Genomic DNA, 26,467 nt, shown 5'->3' on the forward strand with positions numbered 1-26,467 from the left:
GTTAGAATTTCTATCTGTAAAGTAGTGATGATATTGATGCTTACATGACTGGGTGTCTGATATGCAGGAGACACTTAATAAATGCTAACTATAATTATGTCACCATCAATATCATGTACTTTGTTAGCTGTTCTGGTAATAAACAGGTGTAGTGGATTCAATCATTAGTCAAAATAGTTATGGAGACTCACTGAAATTTTAGCTGCTAACCCCAAGCAGAAAGATAGTAAATATAAAATATTATTATATCTATTAAATGTTCTTTGTAATAAATTTAGACTTTAAATATCTATTAAGAGTCTTTAGGACTATCATATACATCAGAGGACTTTACTAATATTTTATTAATGCAATAATAAATATAATAGTACAAAATATTTTCATAATATATTTGTGACAGGATGAATATATTCTTGGGTGTATACTAACGGGAAACGGAGGCAGCTCCCAGCACCACTGAGGCAGGACCACACGGCCGGTGATCAGCCATCTGGATAATTCAATTTCCTCACCTGGAAAGTGAGGCAGCAATGTCTGTCCTATCCACTTCAAACTCACGGTCATGAGTGTTAAATTATGATAAGTTACATGAGAGAAAAACCTGGAAACGTGTAAATCGCTTTGTCACATGGAAACTCTTCCTCTCCTGGTTCCCCTTATCAGATCAAGCCTTCCTGAGGCCTCCTGCCTGTAGGTGAGAGCGCTGCTCGCTGGTGATGGACGTCACCAAGTGGTGGTGGGAGAAAGGCCCTTGCAGACCCTCCAGGGAATTACAGTCTCAGACAGAGGGTGACTCACACAGGCCAGCTGGGATCCCTTCAGACCAGCGTTGGGGAAAGAGACTGACCTAGCGCAGGATCCCCACCACTGCACGGTTTTCTCACCGAAACGCTCATCTGACCGTCCCCTGGGTGTAAGGGGCATCTTTCCATGTGCAACACGGACAGTCATGCCACAAGAGAGATGCCAGGCTGCCAGGGCGTCGTTGGCACCCTCCCCTCCCTGACCCTTTGTCTGGACAGACACCCCCGGTCAGCTCCAGCCCTAAGTCCTCCTTCCTGACCACCCCCCTCGCCCCTGCATTCCTACAGCTGCTGTCGCCCCATCACCTTCTCACATACTTGTCGCAGAGCACCTAGACTCCAGAGCGAGGGAAGGCACAAATCCCGTCGCTTCACTCCTTTCCTAAAACTGTCAGGTGGCTTCCTTCAAACATACCCCATAGGGATTTTCTTGGGTCTTTTAGCTCATATATTTAGAACAAAAGCCTACGGCCGCAGAATCTTAACAAATAGAAATAGATGCCATATGCGTAACAGAAAATTTAAGAGTAGAAAATGATACATATAATTTGCTTAAGCAAATTTCTCAATTAAGTCCCAGAACATACTGCTGGAAACTTCTCTGAAGCTTTAAAAGAAAGGCAGTAAACTAATTTCTTTTTTTAATTTGATTTAATTTAATTTAATTTAATTTATTTTTTTAAATTTTATTTTACTTTGTCAGTATACAATGTGGTTGATTATTGTGTCATTACCGAACCCTCCCTCCCTCCTCCTGTTGCCCCCTCCCTCCCAACAATGTCCTTTCTGTTCGCTTGTCGTATCAACTTCAAGGAACTATAATTGTTGTGTCTTCTTCCCTCCCCCCCCCGTTCTTTTTGTGTGTGTCTTTATTTATTTTTAGCTCCCACAAATAAATGAGAACATGTGATATTTCTCTTTGAAGAAGAGTCAGTGCCTGACTCGTTTCACTTAATATAATTCTCTCTAGGTCCGTCCATGTTGTTGCAAATGGCAGTATTTCATTCTTTTTTATAGCAGAGTAGTATTCCATGGTGTAGATATACCACATTTTCCATATCCACTCATCTGATGATGGACATTTGGGCTGGTTCCAACTCTTAGCTATTGTAAATAGAGATGCGATGAACATTGGGGAACAGATATACCTTCGACTTGATGATTTCCATTTCTCTGGGTATATTCCCAGCAGTGGGATAGCTGGGTCATATGGTAGATCTATCTGCAATTGTTTGAGGAACCTCTATATCATTTTCCATAAAGGCTGCACCATTTTGCACCACCAACAATGTATGCGAGTTCCTTTTTCTCCACAACCTCACCAGCATTTATTATTCACGGTCTTTTGGATATTAGCCATCCTAACTGGGGTGAGATGGTATCTCAGTGTGGTTTTGATTTGCATTTCCCGAATGCTGAGTGATGCTGAGCATTTTTTCATGTGTCTGTTGGCCATTCATATACCTTCCTTTGAGAAATGCCTGTTTAGCTCTTTTGCCTATTTTTTAATTGGGTTACTTGTTTTTTTGTTGTAAAGTTGTTTCAGTTCCTTGTATATTCTGGATATTAATCCTTTGTCAGATGTATATTTTGCAAATATTTTCTCCCACTCTTCTGGTGGTCTTTTAACTCTGTTAATTCTTTCTTTTGCTGTGCAGAAGCTTATTAGTTTGATATAATCCCATTTATTTATTTTTCCTTTGGTTGCCCTTGCTTTTGGGGTCATATTCATGAAGTCTGTATCCAGTCCTACTTCCTGAAGTGTTTCTCCTATGTTTTCTTTAAAAATTTTTATTGTTTCAGGGTGTATGCTTAATTCTTTAATCCATTTTGAGTTGATTTTAGTATATAGTGAGAGGTATGGGTCTAGTTTCATTCTCCTGCATATGGATATCCAGTTATCCCAGCACTATTTGCTGAAGAGGCAGTCTCTTCCCCAGTGTATAGGCTTGGTGCCTTTGTCAAAGATCAGATGGCTGTAGGTCTGTGGGTTGATTTCTGGATTCTCTATTCTATTCCATTGATCAGTGTCTGTTTTTATGCCAGTACCATGCTGTTTTGATTATTGTAGCTTTGGAGTATAGTTTAAAGTCAGGAAGTGTTAGGCCCCAGCTTTATTTTTTTTTGCTCAGAATCGCTTTGGCTATGCGTGGTCTTTTGTTATTCCATATAAATGTCTGGATAGTTTTTTCCATTTCTGAGAAAAATGTCTTTGGAATTTTGATGGGGATTGCATTGAATTTGTATATCACTTTGGGTAGTATGGACATTTTCACTATGTTGATTCTTCCAATCCAAGAGCATGGGATATCTTTCCATCTTCTTGTGTCCTCTTTAATTTCTCTCAGCAGTGATTTGTAGTTCTCATTATACAGATTTTTCACATCCTTGGTTAACTCAATTCCTAAGTATTTTATTTTTTTGGTGGCTATTGTAAATGGGCAAGCTTTCTTGATTTCTCTTTCTGCATGTTCACTATTGGAGAATAGAAATGCTACTGATTTTTGTTTGTGGATTTTGTATCCTGCTATTTTGCTGAAATCATTTATCAACTCCAAGAGTTTTTTTGTAGAGGCTTTAGGTTGTTCGATATATAGGATCATGTCATCTGCAAACAGGGACGGTTTGACTTCATCTTTTCCAGTCTGGATGCCCTTTATTTCCTTCTCTTCTCTGATTGCTCTGGCTAGTACTCCCACCGCTATGTTGAATAGGAGTGGTGAGAGTGGGCATCCTTGTCTAGTTCCTGTTCTTAGAGGAAAAGCTTTCAGCTTTTCCCCATTCAAGATGATATTGGCAGTGGGTTTATCATATACGGCTTTTATTATGTTGAGATACTTTCCATCTATACCTAACTTATAGAGTCTTTGTCATGAATGAGTGTTGAATTTTATCAAATGCTTTTTCAGCATCTATAGAGATGATCATATGGTCTTAGTGTTTGATTTTATTGATATGTTGTATCACATTTATTGATTTGCATATGTTGAACCAACCTTGCATCCCTGGGATGACTCCCACTTGATCGTGGTGTATAATTTTGCATATGTGTTGCTGTATTCTGTTAGCTATTATTTTACTAAGATTTTTGCATCTATATTCATCAAGGATATTGGCCTGTAGTTTTCTTTTTTAGTTGTATCTTTACCTGGTTTGGTATCAGGGTGATGTTTGCTTCATAGAATGAGTTTGGGAGAATGGCCTCTGTTTCAATCCTTTGGAATAGTTTGGAGAGGCTTGGTGTCAATTCCTCTTTGAATGTTTGGTAAAATTCTGCTGTGAATCCATCTGGTCCTGGGCTTTTCTTTGTTGGGAGCCTTCTAATAACAGCTTCAATCTCTTTTATTGTTATTGGTCTGTTCAGATTTTCTACATCTTCTTGGCTCAGTTTTGGTAGCTTGTGTGTGTCCAGAAATTTATCCATTTCCTCCAGATTTTCAAATTTGTTGGCATATAGTTGTTTATAGTAGTCTTGAATGATTCCTTGTATTTCAGATGTATCAGTTGTAATATCACCTTCTCTATTTCTAATTTGTGTTATTTGGATCTTCTCTCTTCTTTTTTTAGTTAGCTGTGCTAATGGCTTGTCAATTTTATCTTTTCAAAAAACCAATTTCTTGATTCATTGATCCTTGTTATTGTCTTTTGGGTTTCAATTTCATTAAGTTCTGCTCTGATCTTAATGATTTCTTTCCGTCTGCTAACTTTCAGTTTGGATTGTTCTTGTTTTCCTAGTTCTTTAAGGTGAAGTGTTAGGTTGGTCACTTGCCATCTTTCCATTCTTCTGAAGTAAGCATTTAATGTGATAAATTTCCCCCTTAGTACTGCTTTTGCAGTATTCCACAGGTTTTGGTATGATGTATCATTATTTTCATTAGTTTCAATAAATTTTTGGTTTCCTGTTTGATTTCTTCTTGGACCCATGTGTCATTAAGTAGAAAGCTGTTTAATTTCCATGTGTTTGTATAATTTTCAGAATTCTGTTTGTTATTGATTTCTAATTTTAGTTCATTGTGGTCTGAAAAAATACATGGGATAATTCCAATTTTTTTGAATTTGTTGAGACTTGATTTGTGACCTAACATGTGATCTATCCTGGAGAATGATCCAGGTGCTGATGAGAATGAATATTCTGAGGTTGTTGGATGGAATGTTCTGTAGATATCTGCCAAGTCTAATTGGTCTAGGGGGTTTAGATCTTGTGTTTTTCTGCCTATTCTTTGCCTAGATGATCTCTCCAATATTGACAGTGGGGTGCTCAGGCCCCCTGCTATTATGGTATTAGTGTCTATTTCCTTCTTTAGGTCTAAAAGAGTTTGCTTTATAAATCTGGCTGCTCCAACATTGGGTGCGCATATATTTATGATTGTTATGTCTTCTTGATGGGTCAATCCTTTTATCATTATGTAGTGGCTCTCATTATCTCTTTTTATGGTTTTTAGTTTAAAGTCTATTTTATCAGATATAAGAGTAGCTACTTCAGCTAGTTTCCCATTTCTGTTTGCATGGTAAGTCTTTTTCCATCCTTTCACTCTTAGTCTATGTGAGTCTTTATGGGTGAGGTGGGTCTCTTGAAGGCAGCATATATTCTCCTTTTTAATCTGGTCAGCCAGTCTGTGTCTTTTGATTGGGGAATTTAAGCCTTTTACATTAAGAGTTGTTATTGAAAGGTGTTGATTTACTCCTAGAATTTTATTGATTTTTGTTTGGATGTCTTGAGTGTCTTGTTGCTTTCTTTCTGGTTTACTGTTTGTTTTCTGTATTTGTTGGTTCCTTGGGTATTGTATAAACTTTTTTTGTTGTTGTTTTCTCTTCATTGTTGCCATTTTTGTTTTACTAGTGGGTTTTGATTTTTCTTGGGTTTTTATGGCAGTGGTAGTTATTTTTCAGGTACCAAACCTAGTACTCCCTTGAGAATTTCTTGGAAGGGTGGTCATGTGGTAGTGAACTCCCACAATTTTTGTTTGTTTGAGAAATATACTATTTGCCCTTCATTTCAGAAGGATAGCCTTGCGGGGCAGAGTATTCTTGGCTGGCATTCTCTGTCTTTTAGTATTTTGAATATATCATCCCATTCCTTTCTGGCTTTTAGGGTTTATGTTGAAAAGTCTGATGTTAGTCTGACTGGGGGTCCCTTATAGGTGATTTGATGCTTCTCTCCTGCAGCTTTTAAGATTCTCTTTGTCTTTGAGTTTTGCCAATTTGACTATAAAATGTCTTGGAGATGACCTTTTTGGGTTGAATACGTTTGGAGATCTTTGAGCTTCATGAATCTGAAGATATGTGTCTTTTCCTATACCTGGGAAGTTTTCTGCCACTATTTTGTTGAATATGTTTTCAATGCAATCTCCTTTTTCCTCCCCTTCTGGAATACCCATGACAGATATTTAAGTGCTTAATGTTGTCTGATGTCTCTCTTAGACTTTCTTCAATGTTTTAAATTCTTTTTTCTTTTTAATCTGCCTGTGGTATTTCAAACAGCCCATCTTCAAGGTCAGAAGTTCTCTCTTCTGCTTCTGCTAGCCTGCTGGTTAAACTCTCTGTTCTGTTTTTTATTTCTTTGAATGAATTCTTCAGCTCGGCAAGCTCTGCTACATTCTTTTTCAGGGCATTGATTTCCTGGTACATTTCTTCTTTCAGGTCCTGTATACTTTTCCTCGTTTCATCATGTTGTCTAGCTGAGTTTTCTTGTATCTCATTTAGTTTCCTTAGAATTATCACTCAAAATTCCTTGTCAGACATTTCAAGGGCTTCTTGTTCTATAACTCTCTAGAGCTTGAGAGTTATTACCCTTTGGTGGTGTACTTTCTTGATTTTTCATATTTCTGGTCTCTTTCCTTTGATGTTTAGTCATTGTGGCAGGAGATTTCACGGTCCATTGGTTTGACACTATTGTCTGGCTAGGATGCTACTGGGGCTGCCAATTTGGTATGGCTGCCTCAGTGTCTGCTTGGTTGCCTACTAGTGTCTTGGGTGCATGGTCACCTTGGGTCTTGGGCCTCTCCGGGGAGGCGCCTTCCTGGTCAGCATACACTCGGCCAGGCTAGGGATGGAGTCGGGCGGCAGCGGCAAGGCCTACCTGCTGGATCCAGTAAAATAATTTCTGAAGTGGATGTTGCTTAATGTTTTATCTTCTGGAGTTTTTTTTTTTTTTTTTTTTCCAGTTTTCAGTAACCCAGATTCAAAGGGAGGAAACCCACAGTGGGGTGAAGGGCAGGACCAGCCTAACCCCATGAACGCCTTAGAAACAGCATGAGATGCTCCAGTTACAAGGGACTGGGAAACTCAGTCTCTATTTCCAAATCTCTTCTGCCAACCAGAACGGCCATAGAAAGGACTCACAGAGACTGAGAACTACGATGCCTATTGATAGCTCACTGTTAGTTCCTCATATTTTCCTGACTCTCCAATTTATTTATAAACCTATGATTTCAAGCAGTCAGCTTTGGGTAAGATAAGTCAAAAAACATGTCTGTGACTCCAGATAAATGTTTTTGTTGAGTCACTGTCTCTATCTTCTGAAGTATGCATTTAGCCCCTCATCCTCTCCCCCCAAAAATTGATTGTCGGATTTCTGCACAAAGTGCTTAAAATTATCATACTCTGATCCAACAGGGTAACATTTAAATACTTTTAAAAATAAAGTTAGAGCAAAGAATATAAAAGAGCTACTAGATCTTTTTAAATGATATAAAAAGACAAATGCATTATAAATATGCATAGTATTTATTCTGATTTCTGAATGGAAGTAAATTAGAATTCTAAATTTTGTTTCACTCCATAATACAGGATGTATATTTAATCTTAGGGCTTAGAGTCAGGACCAGAAAAGTCACCTAGAGTGACTCCCCATCCTGTGCTGGGGAGGTGGTACCCAGTTAGACCAGACAAGTAAAGTGATGGTTAGAAAGAGATGTTTAAAGAACCACAATGCGAGAATGAACAGAGAAGAAAGCTAGTCATGTCACTCCAAGAGAAAGAGCCACTTGAGAAATCAGTATGGATTTAGCTGGTGGAGCATACCTGTCCATAGGTGAAGCCAGCTGAAACTCTCCCACAGAGATCCAACAGGGACTAGGAATTTTGTAGCTATAATGCATTCTTCAGAAACATGCATGAGGAATTCCCCTGAAGTGAAATTTAAACCATCTCGCTGAGCAAGGCTACCTATAATTCAGATTCTTCTTCCACATAAACAGTGTTTTTCCTCTCCACTAGTTGAACCTAGGGCTTAAAAGTTCTGTGTTGTTCTATGACTTAGATACATCAAGGCAATGTACCGACAGTGAAGTTTGGTCAGATGCCAATGTAGTCTCCCAGAGGGTTCCCTGGAAGAAGAAATGCTGTCCTTACTGGCTCTGGTTGGAACAGCTGCCTTTAGTCTGTGGGTAATAGTCTCAAGGAAGAATCTACTTCCTCTGTCTCTATCCAGGATGAGTGAGTTTTCCCATCACTTCTGCAGAAAAACCATATTTCTCTGAGTAAAGGAAATTAAATTAGACTGCATAAATAAATGGAGCTCTAATTTTTTCTCCATAATTCTCAACAGCTCTGCAAATCATATTAGGAAATGAGGTATCTGTGTCTCCTTGTGGAAAAATCCAGGGTATTCTGGAACTGTGGTATCCCTGTGTTGCTGCTATGTAATCAAGAAGTTAGAGGTGGCAGAACACAATCCTTTCCCCCAGCGCACTAGCCAAGGGCCTCTACCTCTTGCGCACTAGTGGCATACTCAAAAAAGAGAAAAGCAAGTGGTCAATAAATGCAAGAGAAATGTCCAACCACTCTAGGTTTTGCCTTTCAAATCATCAAAGATTTAAAAAAATTGCTATACCCCGTTTCTGCAAGGCCACAATGAGAGACATTCTTATACACAGTTTAATGGAAAGTGAGGGGAGTGAGAGAGATTTTGTATATTTATGCGATGAAATAACATGTCCACTAAAAATAAAATTGTGAAAGAATATATAATATCATGGAAAATATTCATATTATATTGTGAAGTAAAAAACAGCTGATTATAAAATAGCATCTCTAGTGTATTTTTGTTAAATTAAAAAAAAAATTTTTTTATTGAAAATATATAGATGGATTACACACATTCACGCCGCAGTTTGAACATGGAGGACTGCAGATGGTTTTTAAATTTATTTGTGTTTTTCTGTATTTTCCAAATTTTTTACAATGACTATGGTATTGCTTTTGATTGCAGATTAAAAGACAAGATGAACTGGCATAAAAACAGACACACTGACCAATGGAATAGAATAGAGAATCCAGAAATCAACCCACACACTTACTTTCATCTGATCTTTGACAAAGGCACCAAGCCTATTCACTGGGGAAGGGACTGCCTCTTCAGCAAATGGTGCTGGGATAACTGGATATCCATATGCAGGAGAATGAAACTAGATCCATACCTCTCACCGTATACTAAAATCAACTCAAAATGGATTAAGGATTTAAATATACACTCTGAAACAATAAAACTTCTTAAAGAAAACATAGGAGAAACACTTCAGGAAATAGGACTGGGCACAGACTTCATGAATACGACCCCAAAAGCACGGGCAACCAAAGGAAAAATAAACAAATGGGATTATATCAAACTAAAAAGTTTCTGCACAGCAAAAGAAACAATTAAAAGAGTTAAAAGACAACCAACAGAGTGGGAGAAAATATTTGCAAAATATACATCTGATAAAGGATTAATATCCAGAATATATAAGGAACTCAAACAACTGTACAAGAAGAAAACAAGCAACCCAATTAAAAAATGGGCAAAAGAGCTAAGTAGGCATTTCTCTAAGGAAGATATACAAATGGCCAACAGACATATGAAAAAATGCTCAACATCACTCAGCATCCGGGAAATGCAAATCAAAACCACATTGAGATACCATCTAACCCCAGTTAGGATGGCTAAAATCCAAAAGACTCTGAACGATAAATGCTGGCGAGGTTGCGGAGAAAAAGGAACTCTCATACATTGTTGGTAGGACTGCAAAATGGTGCAGCCTCTATGGAAAATGGTATGGAGGTTCCTCAAACAATTGCAGATAGATCTACCACACGACCCAGCTATCCCACTGTTGGGAATATACCCAGAGGAATGGAAATCATCAAGTCGAAGGTATACCTGTTCCCCAATGTTTATCGCAGCACTCTTTACAATAGCCAAGAGTTGGAACCAGCCCAAATGCCCATCATCAGATGAGTGGATACGGAAAATGTGGTACATCTACACAATGGAATACTACTCAGCTATAAAAACGAATGAAATACTGCCATTTGCAACAACATGGATGGACCTTGAGAGAATTATATTAAGTGAAACAAGTCAGGCACAGAAAGAGAAATACCACATGTTCTCACTTATTGGTGGGAGCTAAAAATTAATATATAAATTCACACACACACACACACACACACACACACACACACACAAAGAAACCGGGGGGGGGGGGGAGAAGATATAACAACCACAATTACTTGAAGTTGATACAACAAGCAAACAGAAAGGACACTGTTGGGGGGGAGGGGGGAGGGAGAAGGGAGGGAGGTTTTGGTGATGGGGAGCAATAATCAGCCACAATGTATATCGACAAAATAAAAAAAATAAAATAAATAAATAAATAAATAAATAAATAAATAAATAAAAGACAAGATGAAGCAAAAAGAAAATAACATGCTTGGCTCCTGGTCAACCCTAGCCCTAGAAGAATATTCTATGTATATGCTTTCTTTTATACAAATAAATGCTGTCCTGGTTACATTAGAATTCATATTCCTTTGTGCATTTGTCCACTAACTCAGCAAGTATTAACTTAGCTTCTACTGTGTGCTAGGACGTCTCTAAGTGCCAGGGATGGTCCAGGGTATGAGGTAGGTACAGTCCTGAAGGGGAATAAATAAATGTGAAAGGGTTTGATGGTGCCAAGTGCTCTGAAGAAAAGAAAACAGGCTGATGGCAAACAGGTAGGTTGAGGGAACTACTGAGAATTGGGCACTTAGGAAAGACCTTCTAAGGAGCTGAAATTTGAGCTAAGACAAAGAAAAGAAAGTCAGCCAGACAAGCCCAGGAGTGAAAGCCCTTCTGGGTAGAGGAAACAGTTTGTGCAAAGGCCCTGAGGTAGCAACGAGCTCGGCATACTCAAGAGAAAGGGAAGGCCAATGTGGTGGGAACACAGCAATTCAAGGGGAGAGAAGCAGGAAATGGCCTGCATGGTGCGCAGGGGCAGAGCTCACAGGGCAACTAGATCTGAGTTCCACTTATAAATAAACCATCGTGGCTGCAGTGTGGAAAATATGGGTGGGAGGAGAGGCTAGGAGTGGAGGCAGAGGGACTGCAGGAGATAACTACAGCATGCGGTAGACAGAGGGAAGAGGCTGCAGCTAGGGTGGGGCTGTGGAAAAGAATCTGGGGCATATTAGAAAGGTTGGGGGGAATAGGATTTTGCTGATGGCTCTGAAAATTCAATATCTTATAACCACTGAACAATAGGAGAAGCTTAACCAGGGAGGGTGGGCATTTAAAAATCAGGCTCCCATATTCAGGCAAGCGCTGGGAAAGAGCCTGCTCTGGGAGGCAACAGAATGTGGCTCCAGGGGACAAAAGACAGGAAGGGAGCCTGAGCAGACATCAATCAGCAGAGCAGGGGCAATGCCCACTGTCACGCCTGTGATGCTGAAGTGCAGATCTGGGGGTTAAAACGTTCTCAACTGGTCTTCTCTTCTGAGAGAAGACAAGATGTTAAAGGAAGCGAGGGAGAAAAATATTCATCTCAAATTCTCTTTTGAGCTTAGCTGTAATGAATTTTCCATTTTATGCCAGAAATTTGCAACTCAGGAAAAGAAAGGAAAAAACTTGAACCCCACTTTTAGAGATCTCTGTGCCACAGGCTCACTGTCTCGTTTAACACATCTGAAAAGACGACGGCTGCACCTTCGCTTTCGAAGGCACTGATGGATGGTCCAAAAGCACATATTTAAGAACAGCATCAACTTGGGGGGAAGAGTGATTACAGAACAGTCAGAGGGGGAGGAAACTTAGAAATCATCTCACATTGTTTTACAGAAGAGAAAATAAAATCTAGGCAGGGTCAGTGTCCAGAATGGTAAATGTTTATCAAATGAGCAAATCCCAGCTGCCTCAATGTCCCTTTTCCCACCCCAGAGAATCCCCACCAGTGCTGTGTCCTGTGTCCACTCAAGTGAAGTCCAGCACCCATGCAAACTGGGGACTCAGGGGCCCCCACAGGTCACTTAAGTGGGAGTGACACAGCACCTACCAAACAACTTGGCAAAAGCCTCGACCAGGCTTGGGTGACTCACACTGGTTTACCGGAGTGACAGACCAGCAGCATGTAAAATGGCATGTCACCACTGCAACTAGAGCAGACAGATCTCACTTCTATTTTAGGAATCTGGAGCTTTGGCATGAACAGGGATTTCAGAATCTCAAAAACATGCCCTGCCTTTTCTTTATAGACTCACCTGTAAGATTGAGAGCATTTGTATCCAAATCTTCTTTTGAGGGAAAATAATGTTTGTGTATATGTAAGAATAACTGCATATTTCTTTATAAATGAGACACATGTATAGATGTCTTTATATATTATGTATATTTATAAAACCTATACAATAGAAATTTTATAAGGAGGTGATAAAAATACAAGATCAGTAGGAATCTGAAGTTTCTTCTCCACCCCCGCAGGTGACTGTGCCCACCGCTCACACACCCTGCTCTGAAAGCCACGGCTCCCTGGCCTACAACTCACCATCAGCCAAATCAAGCAGGAGGCTGCACGACTCTATAGCTGGCATTGGGTGTATGCCCCGTGGACACCCCCAGCTACCCACCTTGTGCCAAGTGACCAGAGCCTCTTTTCTGAACCCTCCTGGCACTGCTGTGGACCGAACATTATGAGCTGACCTAAAAGTGGCACTAGCACCGCGGCCCAAGCTTGTCTTCCACAGAAGTAAGTGGCACTGGGTCTTAGGGGAAGAAAAGAGGGCGGGGGGGGGGGGACAAAGGCTGTGAGAGGCTGCCTCAGTTTAAGCCTGAATATGGCAAAGAAATTCTATCTACCACAAAAATGCTAGAAAATAGCACCCCATGCCAACTGTGGGATGCATCTAAAACTCAGAAAGTTCTAGCTTTGCTTTCTAATAACAATGGGTTCAGTAATATTTTCACTTTCCTGCTTTTTCTTGGGGAAGTGGTGGAGTGTTTGCCTAAGCGCCAAGCAAAACATTGTCTTCGCAGATCACACTCTGGTGGTCACAGCTGGTCCCACTTAGGGCACTCTCCTCTGGCTGGAATCCCAGCCCTCAAGGACTGTGACTGGATCACTTCACAGGAAACTTGACTGGCATATGTTTTTCTCCCCAGCCAAATTCTGTAAAGCAATTAATTATTAACCCAAATGCCGCAACAAAATGCCCACCTGAAGCAGGAGCACTGATTTGGGGTGCTCACTAAGGAAATGCTTCCATTAATAAGACAATGACCCTTAACACAGAACAAATGAGTAATTAGAACTAGCCCCAAGTGAGCCATCCCTTATTTAATGAATTCAACTTTACAATCAGAATGTGATTCCCAGAAGGGAGCGAGCTTCCTGTGGAAGTCTGCTTCCCCTGCAGCCCGGCTCTACAAGAATTCCATTGGCTGCAGCACACTCAGCCCACTCATTCCAAGGTGACAAAAGTCCCTGAGGAGTCACTAGGTCCCAGCATGATGTGATGGGAGACCAAAGGCTTGAACACCGCCCCGAAAACACAGGAGCTCTTCTCACTGAACCACAGAGATTCCCCACATTTATGTAAAATAAGTTGTTTCTTTTGATCATTCATTTGATAAAATTAAAACATAAATGTAGTTTAGTTAGTGGTTCTGTTTTAGCAAGAAGGAGTTGGGTCATTTTAGATGTGTTCAGTGTCATCTAAGATACCCGGGCCAGGAATTTGAGAACCAGAACATAATCCCAGCCGCAATTCTTACCCAACTATGTGTCTTTGGGCAAACTGTCTCGTCTCTCCAGGCCCTCTCATCTGTGGAAGAATCCTGAGGGGACGTGCTAGATCAGGGGTCAACAAACTTTTTCTAAAAGGTCCATTGGAAATTTTAAGCTTTGCAGGCCAAAAAGCAAAATTGAGGATATTATGTAGATACATACATAACATTTAAAACATAACTGTTAGCTCACGGACCAGATATAGGCACTAAACAGCCATATGCCATACTTTGCTGACCCTCGCAGAGGACCATCCACAAAATTCCCTCTAATGCTCAAAAGCCATGAAAAATACTCCTGTCCCCAAGTTTCACTCATGTTGCAAAAGACTTCAAACCACAGTCTTGGATTTTTGATCTTGGCATAGCAAAAGAATCAAAGTTTAGAGCTAGAAAGTATTTGGGTAGTGCTCAAGTCCCATCTTCTTGTGTTGCAGACAAGGACAATGAAGATGGGAAAGGTGGAGAGTTTTGTCTACGGTCAACCCAGCTGTTCAGTGGAGGAGCCGAAACCAGAGTTGGTAAGAGGGTATTTCAAAAAGTTCGTGGAAAAATGGAATTAAAAGTTAATACAAACCCTTCCACGAACTTTTTGAAGAACCCTCATATTTTCCCATTTGTCTAAGGCACTCACGCAGAAATAGAGCAGCTACCTGAACCACTGCTACGTTTACACTGAGGAATACTATTAGACGACTACAGACCTGAAACGATGCACACTGTTCACATCTTAAGGTGTAAAATATAAAATCTTTGCAAGATAAAATGCACTTAACTTGCATCAAGAACAAAGCATTTAGCTTCTCTATGACACTAAATACTAAAAAGTACTAAAAATTTCAAATATCTCTTTCAAGTGATACAAACTTCTTGTGAGTACTTATGTTGTCAGTAAATACCAGAAACCAGAGTTGCAAAGATGAGAACAACTCCAAAGAAAAGCACAGAAAGGGAAGGTGAAAAGCGTTTGAAGAGATTATAAAACAAATCTGCAGCGCTTGCTCAGGCCTTTATCTTGTCCCCTGAGCTGCTCTTGGCATCTCCTACCCTAGAGGAGCTGCCGACCCAAACTAAGGTGCTTTCTTCCAGAATTAATGAATTCTGAATTCTGACTTTGCTAATCTGATACTGCGGTTATACATAAAAGCAGAAGCTATTCTCTGTTCCGTGGAGGCCTCCTAGCTCATGCAAAAGCAAGTTTGGCTGCCATGTGCCTATCAGCGCCAGGAGATCATGGATGTCATTAAATAGGGAACTTCAGGATTTCCCAAACATATGTAATGCTAAAATAATGCTTAAAACAGCACTTTGTGTGAGTTCCTTCTGATTAAGGATATTAACCCATCTGTCTGCATTTGTGTTAAATATGTTTTCAATTCATTGTTTGACCTAGAGTTCAATTTACAATATATTTGCATGCAGTAGCATTTTCAACATTAAGCAAAGTAGGAATTTTTGAAATTGTATACACAGGTTGATCACAATGGCATTAAAATGCATAGAGAAGGAAACTGCTGATGTGTTCACGCTGACTGCCTCGAGGAGGAGCACGATCTGGTAGGTGTTTTTTCCTGCTCATTTATGCTTTTTCGTACTTTCTAAATTTTCTAGGAGATGACGTATTAGTTTTATAATGAAAAAGTAAAAACAAATAGCAATCACGAAACCCACAGAGCCGCTGCTGGAGGTCTAGCATCACCAGGCAGAGTAGCCACTAGGGGAAAGGTGCTTCACAGAGTTCACAAACAATTCCTCCTGTTGCATGGGACATAACATAAAGGACACTTCAAAAAAGACCAGTGCATTGTTGCTAATACATGTGTCCTGACACAGGTGAACCAAAGGGAAGAAATGGCTTAGCATGTGGGGAAAAACGGTGAGAAAGAAAGATGCTGAAGGCATGAAAAGAGGGTAAATCTGCTTGAGCCAAGGCCATGGAACCCCAGAGATGGAATAAAGGAGGAGGAGGATGTTCATATCTGATAGACGGGCAGGAGCCCAGAAGAGGTGGAGAGTGGGAGAAGAAATTCACCATGGGGGAGCCTCCCCGGGTAATGCAACAGGTGCGACAGGAGCGACCGTGCAGTGGACGAAAGGTTCTGGGAGGCCCGCACGAGCAAAGTGCTGCATAGCCCACGGCCACCTGTTGTGTGTTGGGCTGGAAGGTGGGTGGGATCAAGAGTATGGCATGCTCGATGGATGAGGATGATACTTTTTTAACATGCTCAAAATGCCTTTCACATGTTCACATGCAGACTTTTTAGAATTTCAGTGAAGTCACCTTAAGCCATCTACAGTTAGGGCTAGACACTGTAAGCAACCCTTTAAACACCCCTGTCATGTGCACAACACATGCATGTACTCATACACACGGACACACACACACACCCCTGTCACATGCACAACACATGCATGCACTCATACACACAGACACACATATACACCCTGTCACATGCACAACGCATGAGTGCACTCATACACATGCAGACACACACACCCCTGTCACATGCACAATGCATGCATGCACTCATACATACACAGACACACACACACACCCCTATCACATGCACGACACATGCATACACTCATACACACGTGAACACACATACACACACACCTGTCACATGTACAATGCTGCATGCACTCATACACACACAACATTTACAGGGACAGTGCTGAAGGGTGGCTTGGGGGAGTTAGTTTCACCACTCTCCTCAGTTTCCATCTAGTCTTTGATGTAGACACTTTCTCAATCATACGCAAATGCAGCTTCCAACCACCCCTTAATCCAACCACATGGCCACCCCATATGAATGCTGGTGCTTTCGTTTTACCAGCAGGGGGTAGCCAAACATTTTCAACTCTTATTTACCTACCAAGCATGGCTGTTCTACCATGTTCAATTCTGCCAGCCCGCAGCACTGCTGTGGCAGACAAGAATAATCTTCATTGTGTGTCAGTGACTTCCAGTTACCAAGTCTCATGTAATTTATTTCATTCTCCTTCTCTACCCTAATCCATCATTCTTCCATAACTGGAAATACCCCATACACCACCAATAGAACATGTGAGCACTTTGCTATCTACGCTGTGGAGAACATGCTCCATTTCACATGTGAATTTATTCAGATTAATGACTTCTTAAAATGTCATTTTCACCCAGAATAATTCCCCTCTCAATTTTTTTCTTCTCCTGAAATTCTCATAAGCTCTAAGTGGCACTTTTCAAATGCTTTGCTATTCTTGTCTAAAGTTTTCCACAGCACTAATTCCCTCGGATCCTGTGACCAAGCAACTTGTGGGTGAGCACTGAAAATGTTCCTGTTGCCTAGTGGTGCCTAGGAACTGATTTAGTTTTTTTCTATCCAGACACAGCCAACTTCAGAGCTAATCCTCCAGCTGTCCTATGGGTGGATGGGGTCACACGTCTCCCAGACACCACTGGGCTACCTGGGCAACACTATTCTGCCCAGCTGTCTTTGAGAAACTTAAAGTTTGGGAAGAATGGAAAGAACTTGTCAGCCAAATGGATGGTCATGACCCCAAAAAACCATGGCAGCAGCAGAGTTGCCACCACCAATCACACCATCCGAGAACAGAAGCCAGGACCTTCCCCTGACTTCACAGAGTTGGAGATTCCAAGGCTCAGAGTTAAGGACTGTCTTTCTTCTCCCAGCCTGACTTTTTAAATATGCCTCATCAGATACCTCTTTTAACAGGAGTCGGGCTGCCAACCTTGACCTGTTTATGAATCCAGTTCCAAAATGTGAGAATTGAAACGCACCTAAACAAGAATCGGATGCATTAATCAGAGATGGGGAACAGCAACCTCAGAGGTGCCTGGTGACGTCTGAGTCTCCTCCACTCCGTGTCTGAAGTTCAGAGAAACAATGGCAGCACTTATCTCCCTATGGCTCCAAAGTCTAAATGAAATCGTTTTTGCCTGGTCTCCCTGTGTGGTGCTGACATACCATCTAAACCTTCCTGTGTCTCAATAGTCTCATTTTTAAAATAGAGGCTGAAGATTTTCACTGTCCCTCAATGTCTCTGAAGCAAGAGTGGGACCAGGATAGTGAAGTGCATGGGCCATGCACCTGCTATTGCAGTTGGCACTGTCTCCACAACGCTGCCTCTTACCATGTCTTCAATCCTCTGCCCGCTCCCTAGTCTCACCCTCTCTGCCTTACTTCAGCCTGTGTTCACCTTTTTTCTGAGCTATTCCAATGGTTCCTGTGTGCTCTCTGTGCCTCCAACCCGGCGGTTCTTAACCACAGAGACATTTTGCTCCCCAGGGGACATTTGGCAATATCTAGAGACGTTTTTCATTGTCAAGACTGCTGGGATGCCAGTGGGTAGCAGCCAGGGATGCTGTTGAACATCCTACAATGCACAGGACAGCAACAAACAACAATGAACTGTCCAGCTCAAGCTTAGAGCCAGAGATGACAATGTCTCTCAGCTCAATTATACCGGATGCCTGAAAGGGTGAAGCTGTCTGTTTGCTGAGACCACTCCTTGGAACCTGACAAGATTGAATGGAAGCCTGAAAATCTGAGCTGCCTTACCCTGGAAGACATTTTCACAGGATATAATTATAGTCTGGACTTATTATTATGTCTTCAATCCTTCAACGACTGAATGAGATTCTAGTAATGTGCCAGTGTCTTCTGAGTTGTATATCCTCTTGATGTAAGTAAACCATGTTTGAAGACCAGGGGGTGGCCTATGATACTGTGAAAATGTATCTTTGGTCTTCATCCCTGTCTCCTGGCACACAACTCCTAAAATCCTTAGAATCTCCAGAGAGATATCTTTTTGTATGTTAATGAGTTGACTAATGGCTGGCAGCTACTAGGTAACCTCAGGATGGGGGCTGGTCACCAGAAAGACTGGCAGTCCCAGCCCCCAGGTTAAGTTCATCACCACGGCCAATGCCTACGTAATAAGGCCTCCATAAAAATCCAAAAAGACAGGGCCGAGGAGCTTCCAGACAACTGAACACGGGGAGGTGCCTGGTGGGGGTGCACCTGCAGAGGGCATGGAAGCCCTGTGCCCTCACCCCACAACTCGCCTAAGCATCTCTACATCTGTATCCTTTGTAATATCCTTTATAATAAATTGGTAAACGTAAAAAAAAGAAAAAAGAATTGTCCAGTTCAAAAGGTCTGTAGTGGGGAACCCTGAGCATTTTCTGATTGTCAGACCTGCCCCCTTCCACTGGAGAAACTGTTTTAGAAATTTTATGCTCGGCTGTCTTAATCACAAACTCTGGCTTGCCTGCTTCCTGCACCCGCCTGTATTCATGTGCTAACAAGAGACAACAGTCTCACACCGCCCTAGGTCTGGATGCAAATTAGGCTCCAGAGCTGATCTATGAACTGTGTCCCATAATCAGCCAATACGAATTAGCAGGACTGCATCCCTCATTTACATAGGAGGACCTGAATGGGAACTTGGGCGGAAAGTTAGGGTGGGGATTTTGGCTATAAAGACTGCCTGTTTCCTTTGTTCGAGGAGACACTGATCTAGGAGTCTTCACTCCCCAGTGCTCTCCTTGTGTGCAAGCAATAAAGTGCTGTAATACCAAAAAGAGCTGTCACACCAAAAAGAGCTGTAACACCAAAAAGAGCTGTAACACCAATGTTGGTCTTGGATTCCTCTGTGTGAGCGCCTCACAACAGGTCAATAGTGCTGAAGCTGAGAAACTGTTCCAGCCATACGCACCTCAAATCTGTCCTCTACATACCACCAGAGTGACACAAAATCCAATTCCAATGAGGTCATGTCCCTGCCTGAAATCCTTCAATGTCTCCCAGTTGCTCTCAGGTTAAATCTAAACTCTCCAGCAAGTCCCAGGAGACCCATCAGGATCTGGCCCTTTCCTCACTTTCCACCTCATCTTGACCATTCCCTTGACCCCTCTTCCTCGAAAGCACACACGCAACCAACGCAGGTGGCCCAGACCACTCACCACTCCCTCTTCCTGCCTGTCTCACCCATTCGGTCCTTTGCTCACCAATCTTACGTCAGACACTGCAGTGTGATTAAAAAGAACCCAGATGCTCTCCAGGTAGCTTGCAGCATCGATATCCAGCAAGACACGCAGAAAAGTAAGCAGACAATTCAATCAGCAGAGGGAGGACTTGCTCATCACCTCTGTGACCCCACTGTTGTCCCCAACAAGCTGTGAGCCTCCAGGGAAGAGAGAGAGTCTTCATCTTTACAGGCCACAGCAGCTTGCACACAAAAGTGCATTCTACAAGTTGTAAAGGGCGTATTTGCTGTAGTTGTTGTATTAAGGAACGAATGAATTCCTAGCCTCCTTAAATTTTCCCAGCCATAAAAAGTACTAAAATGTCAAAATATAAGGATAAAATTCATCATAGTGTACATGCTCAAAAGCCCCCAAACAGGACCCATCTACAAAGGCAGAAACTTCACCTTTGCTTAGAGCTGTATGCTGGGTCTCTCTTCTCTTTATGCATCAGGGAAGCACAAGTCTATAAAATAACTATTCCTCCTACGGACTGTCTGAATCACATTGCGTGACACTCAAAGACAAGAGGCATGGGCTAGAACTTGACTAGTAACTGAGGTATAATGGTGTTGAAAAGACAGAGCTGTACCCACAGTGGAAATCATAACTTTGAATTTCATGGTACCTAAGATGACTTTGCTCTGACTACAGATTGGGAGGATCAGTCTGTTTATTAGATAATTAACAATATTGTCATTTCTACTTCTCTTCCTTTTAAGTGGACCCTATATCCTGGAGGTTGCTGTGATTTACCTGAGCTATAAAACTCACAAAAATGTCTTATAAAGGGACAAATCTCCTGGAGATAATAATTATTAGACATTGACAGAGCTATTGTGGACTTTGAAAGAGCGAGACCTATAAGTTTGGCTTTATAGCTGATGAAATAATTTAACATGGTTCTTTAAAACAACTGAGAAAATTGAAAAAGTAGTTTATGGATTCCTATCCTATATCATGAGATTTTAAGATTTTTATTATAGTTAATTACAATGGTTTGTCTACTGTCTATAAAGTTATGTTAAAAACAAGGCTAGTATTTAGCAGTGGAACCTCATTATCAAAAATGGAAAGAAACAGAAGGTCTAATTGAACGGGGGGAAGGGTCCAGCTTGCCCAGCTCCCCTTCACGTTCTGGGGGCTGCTGAGCTGCAATGGCCTGGGCTTGCAGTTTCCCCAGGACACCTGTCCAACCAGTCTGCTCTTCCACACTTCACTCCCCTCGAGGCTTCCATCCTTGCAGAAAAGGGGCAGTCACAAGTCCAAGCGTGGTTGTCCTTTCTACCCTCTTTTCTCCTTTGGCCACACCCTCCGTCATTCAAGTTTGAGATAATCATGACCTTCAGAAAAAGTGATTTTCACTCAAAGCAATATTCCACGCATATGGGATGAAGCCCAGAAAAAAAAGCTGCTTTTCTTGCACTCGCTAAACACACAAAAACAGATAATCTGTTGAAAAACATAAACAAACAACATGGACCCAGAGACCTTGGGCTAAGAAAATTAATTCCATATGTAATTTTATTGTCATCCGTTGTGCCCTAGTCGGGGATAAGAGGAGTCTTCTGAGACCCCATTCTCCATACTTGGCATGAAATTTTGGCATCCAGTTGCCCAGTTCTTCTAAACATCAAAGCTTCCTTTCAGGAAAAGATTGACTGAAATTCTTCACACTTCAGTGTAAATTGGTTGCTGCTCCTCTCTCAAGGGTATTTGCATCTCAAGCCACATTCTCATTATGGACTGAAAAGTTTTCTCCTATAAAAGGAATCCCTGACTTGAAGCTGGAGGTAAAGGTGTTCTTTTGGGGACAGGATGACCTGTCTCTTGAAACTACCCAGTATCCAGATTTTCAATGAAGAAACCAAAATCACATAAATTAAGGGAAACCATGCTATGACTGTATCCAGGGCTCTAATAACTATTTTGAGTGTATTTGTTTTCAATTTACTTTGAAATTAATAAGAGCATGAGATTTGCCTCAGCAGGTGTCAGCAGCAAGCAGTGTGGTGAGATCTTCAAGTAAGTAGAGTCCTTAAATCAACAAAACCTAAAAACACAACTATTATCATCTTAAAAATATAACACTTTGGGGTTGAAGTGGATACTGTCTATTTTAGCTTGTATCAAAACTGTCAGACAAGGTAACTGTGGAAAAGAAAACAAGAGGCTAGGGAAATACTGAGGCAGAAAGGGGTTAACCAGGGTAGAGAGACTTGTGGAGAATTCTTTGTAACACAATGAAATTGTGATTACAGTGGAAAACATCGCTATTCAACAGAATTTTCTGTGATGATAGAAATAGTCTCAGTGTCAGTGTCCAATACAGTAGCCATTAGCCACATGTAGATACCGAGCATTGGAAATCTGGCTAGTTTACTAAGGAAATGGATTTTCAATTTTAATGAATTTAAACTTGGTTTTAAATAGCCACACATGGCTAGTGGTTACCCTACTGAACAGTGTGGGTCTATCACCATTACTGCTTTCACATGTAATTTTAGGAATACTTTGTACCTGTGAACTCCCTCCAGGAGAAACTGACAGAACTCCCAGCAAAACTCCCATGGCACTAAACACGTGCGTGTTTATAAACTCATGCCCGCCCCCGCCCCAGCCCCTTCCCCAGCACACGCAGAACCGGGGCCTCCCTGGCTCCTGCAGTGACAGGTAACTTACCCTCACCCAGCACAAGCTCCTCCTCCTGCTCACGGGGGGAAGGACGCAGGGGCTTCAGGGGCTCCATGTTAATGATGAGCTGTTTGTTCAGGGAGTGGGAACTGCGGCTCTGAGTAATGTTGGCTCTGAAAACAGACACAAGCCGGACGGAGTTGGTTTCCATTGCGAACGCTGACCCCTCCCTCCATCTCAGTGGGCTACCCACGCTTGGAGCTCCCTCTAGACACACAGAGTGGATTAATCCAGTGGGAAAGACAACACAACACTTAAGACACACAGCCCTGAAGGTCCTGACAGAACGTACATGTGTTCTAACACAACCCAGCAAAAGAAAATGTCATTCTCCACATGTCATCAGACCTGGGCATGCTAGGTGACAACGTGGGTATTTTAAAAAGACACGGGGGAGAAAAAGACATGAGAGGCAACTATCACTGAACTAGGTATGCAGAAAGGAGAACAAAGGGCATGGCTTAAAGTAATTTAACAACCACCAAAAACCAAAACCAAAACCAGCACCAAAAACCCTGCCAGACAGACGGCACAGATGTTCTAAACCAGGAGCTATCTTTGTTGCTGGATGTCCAATGTTCAATATTCCCATTCAAAGTCACACCTCCTCACCAACCGGCCACAGAAGCCAACTGTCTTCTCCTTTGGAAAGGAGCATGCACAAGTGTCAGTGGCTGTGACGGGCAGCAGACGGCAAGGAAACTGTGCAGGTGTCCCGTCAAGACAACTGGCTGGCAGCTGAGAAGCCCATGTGCACTGCTTGCTGCAGGAGACCAGCTGTCTATCCTGACGCACAGGGAGGTGGGGCACCTGCAGGTGGTGTTTGAGCACTCTGCCCCCTCCCCATGGCTCCTGCCAAAACTATCATCCTTTGAAGATGGTCTCGAAGATGGTCTCCTTCCCCCTGAAGCCTTCCTGGATTGTTCCTCACAACACAATCTCTCTCTCTCTCTCTCTCTCTCTCTCTCTCTCTCTCTCTCTCTCTCTCACTCTCTCTCTCTCTCACACACACACACACACACACACACACACACACACCTCTGTCTTCTTTCACAACTCACTGCATTTGTCACCTGTGTCTCTCTGTAGTTACTGTGTACTTACTAATCAGCCCCCACCTTGATAAGCACCTTAAGGGTAGAGACTGACCCAGCCCTTCTTGTGGGCCTTACAGCGCCTCACTTGGCATCTTGTTAAGGCATTCTGTTAAGCACAGGAATTTATAGGAAAAGAATTGGGAATGGGGAAATCCTCACAGAGGAGGGAAGGAAGGAAGGAAGGAAGGGAGAGAGGAATAAGGAGAGGAGATTAAAATCTACCATGAGCTGTTCCTTCTTTATTGTGGAAGGTCCTCAGTTTCTGAGTTTTCCTGGGATTTCCTCTGGCCCTGGGCCCGTCCGTGACTGTGAATCTAGCTCTGCAAAGCATGACTCACTGCCATGCTTGCGTGCACCACCTAGCTTTTCCAACCTCCCTTTAGAGAAAAAGCCCATCTATCCATTCTTGCTCAAAGCAGCTCTGAATCGCTCCATCCCTAACTGTCCCTGCCAGCTGAGTTCACAGCGGCTCCTATCCCCAAAACTTATTGATGCTGCAAGCATGGGCCTTGAGGGAGCTTTTATGGAGGGTCTTTTGCTCCCCATCAGCCCTTTCTTCAGCTGGCGATCTCAAACACCCTGCTTCCCCCCACCCCACAACACTGCAATGTCCAGGCAGCAGCCTGGTTCTAGGACAGGCTGAGCTTCAGATATGAGCCTGTCTTGGCACTGGATATTGACTGGCCCCTCAGCTCACAGGCTCCTCCTGCTCCACTGTAGCTGAGCCCAGACAGAGGATTGGGGGTCTGCCTGGGATTAGACATGATGACTCCTGCAATGGATAATATGATTCAGAGATAAGTATTATTTCCCCGATAAGTACAAGACTCAGATAAACCCAAAGGTGATACAATTAGCGATTTCTCTGGAGCACAAAGAATCCAGGGCTCCAAGCCCTGGTGCTGGGCACTTAACAGCTCGGGGGAAAGAGTATGCACTATTAGGAAAAAATGCAAGTCTCCAACCTTTCCCTACTACCATGGCCTGAATGTCTGTGTTCCCCCAAAATGCATTTGTTGAAACTAGTCCCCAGTGTGATGATATGAAGAGGTGGAGCCTTTGGGAGTTGACGAGGTCGTGAGGGCTCATAAGTAGGATTAGTGCCCTTGTCAGAGAGGTCTGAGGCAGCTTGTCTCCCCTTCCACGTGAAGACACAGCAAGAAGGTGCCATCTATGAGAAAGCAGGTCCTCACCAGACGCCAATCTGCCAGCACTTTTATTTTGGACTTCCCAAATAAATTTCTATTGTTTATAAGCTGCCCAGTTCATGGTATTTGTTCACAGCAGCCCAAATGGACTAAGACAACTACCAACTCCCTGAGACTAAAGATTCCTCCTTTTTACCTCATTCTCCCCCGCAACCATTTTACAGGTGCCAGCTGATCCAGGCTTCATCAAAGCAAGAGCCCAGCAGCATAGCTGTTCTATGTAATACTCATACATTACCAGCATTTGAATGGTGCTTTTTTAGTTTTCAAATGGTCTGTATATACTTTACCTTATTTTTTTCTCAACATGCCTGTAAGACAGGCAAGGTAAATACCATATTTACAGATGAGGAACAGACTCGGTGAGGTTATGTTACTTAACTATTGACACTTACATGGGTGGACGCAGGACTCAGAGCCAGACCCTCTGATCCCTATTCCAGTGCTTGTGCTATGCTCCACCCTGCCTTTCTGCACCCTTTAGCCCGCACATCCCAAAGGGGACTCTTCACTACCCCTGAGGTCCTGCTATTGGTGGCTGGATGAGGTCCCACTCTGTAAGGTACTTTTCTGAAGTGTGTGCCGATTTCCCAATCAGCTTCCACTCTGCCCTTCCTGAGTTCCTGAGGTCCATGCTTCTGCGGCTGGGGTCTCTCCAGGCCAGGCTAGGATATGCACCATGTCTCTCCACCCTCAGACTCCATTGATCAGCTGACTCTGCAAAAGTGCCTGACCCGTTTTGCAGGCCACTTGTGCATGTACTTCCAGCACAGAACAGTCTCCACATGAAACCATCATTAAAGAACTCTACTGAGGCAGAAAGGTTTCCTCTGGGAACTGCAAGTATATTCTAATGCTGGCAAATGTGGACTGTATACACTTAATGTCATTTGTTTTTCTCAATGTGCTTGGAAGACAGGCAAGAAAAGTACTATATTTACAGTTGAGGAAACAAGGCTCGTGGAGTTCCTGCCCCATTCTTTGAAATGAGAGAAAGTAGTGCTGGCCTGTTATCAAGCCTCTAAAAGCCCCATCAAAGGGATTTTAATGGGAACCTATCTGTCAGATTCTGGCTTCCCATTTTTGGGTGAGAGATGACAGTGATAATGTCACCATCTCATGTTTGTGTGGCACTCTACGATTTTTAAAGCACCTCACTTTAATCCCCATAACAAAACCTAGAAGTTGGGCAAAGCAAAGTTAGAAATCTCATGTTATAGATTAATAAACCCATGATCCGAGAAGTGACTCACCCAAGGCCACACAGCTGGCAAGCAACGCAGCCAAGATCAGCGTCCATTCATGACTCCTACACAGGTGCTGCCTCTGAGTGTCCCCAGGGGGGCGCTATGCCCAGGTGGCTTTCACAGCCAGCCCTGGGCTCACTGAGTGGCAGCCCTCAGCTCCACTGAGCCTCTGGGATGGCAGATGATTCTCACCCTGTAGCCAGCCTGGGAGGGCTTTGCTTAGAAATCTTGTCATCAATAAAGACCAGTGAGCTAACATCTGAGTGAGCTCTTGCTCCTCTTTTCAAAGAAAAAGAAAAATTCCAAGACAGTGTTCTCAGTCTGTCTATGTCTGTCTCTCTCTACACACACACACACGCACACACA

At 42.5% G+C, this 26,467-nt stretch overlaps 1 protein-coding gene and 1 long non-coding RNA gene across 4 annotated transcripts in view; one reads left to right on the forward strand and one right to left on the reverse strand.

The window, feature by feature from the left end:
- FRMD3 (FERM domain containing 3) overlaps positions 1 to 26,467 on the reverse strand; it is a 247,360-nt gene that overhangs the window by 26,867 nt on the left and 194,026 nt on the right. For both annotated transcript variants that reach the window (XM_063081143.1, XM_063081142.1), the window contains exon 13: positions 22,538 to 22,662. In XM_063081143.1, the coding sequence (XP_062937213.1) occupies positions 22,538 to 22,662 (125 nt within the window). The remainder of the gene's footprint in view (positions 1 to 22,537; positions 22,663 to 26,467) is intronic.
- Positions 12,721 to 15,378, forward strand: LOC134364938 (uncharacterized). 2 transcript variants are annotated; one of them, XR_010021913.1, is made up of 3 exons: positions 12,721 to 12,784; positions 14,259 to 14,342; positions 15,295 to 15,378. It is a non-coding gene; the product is annotated as an uncharacterized LOC134364938 (long non-coding RNA). The 2 variants fall into 2 exon arrangements; XR_010021914.1 differs by lacking the exon at positions 15,295 to 15,378 and adding an exon at positions 14,448 to 14,526.

This window comes from Cynocephalus volans, chromosome 16 (genome assembly GCF_027409185.1).
Source record: "Cynocephalus volans isolate mCynVol1 chromosome 16, mCynVol1.pri, whole genome shotgun sequence".
Classification (NCBI taxonomy): Eukaryota; Metazoa; Chordata; class Mammalia; order Dermoptera; family Cynocephalidae; genus Cynocephalus; species Cynocephalus volans.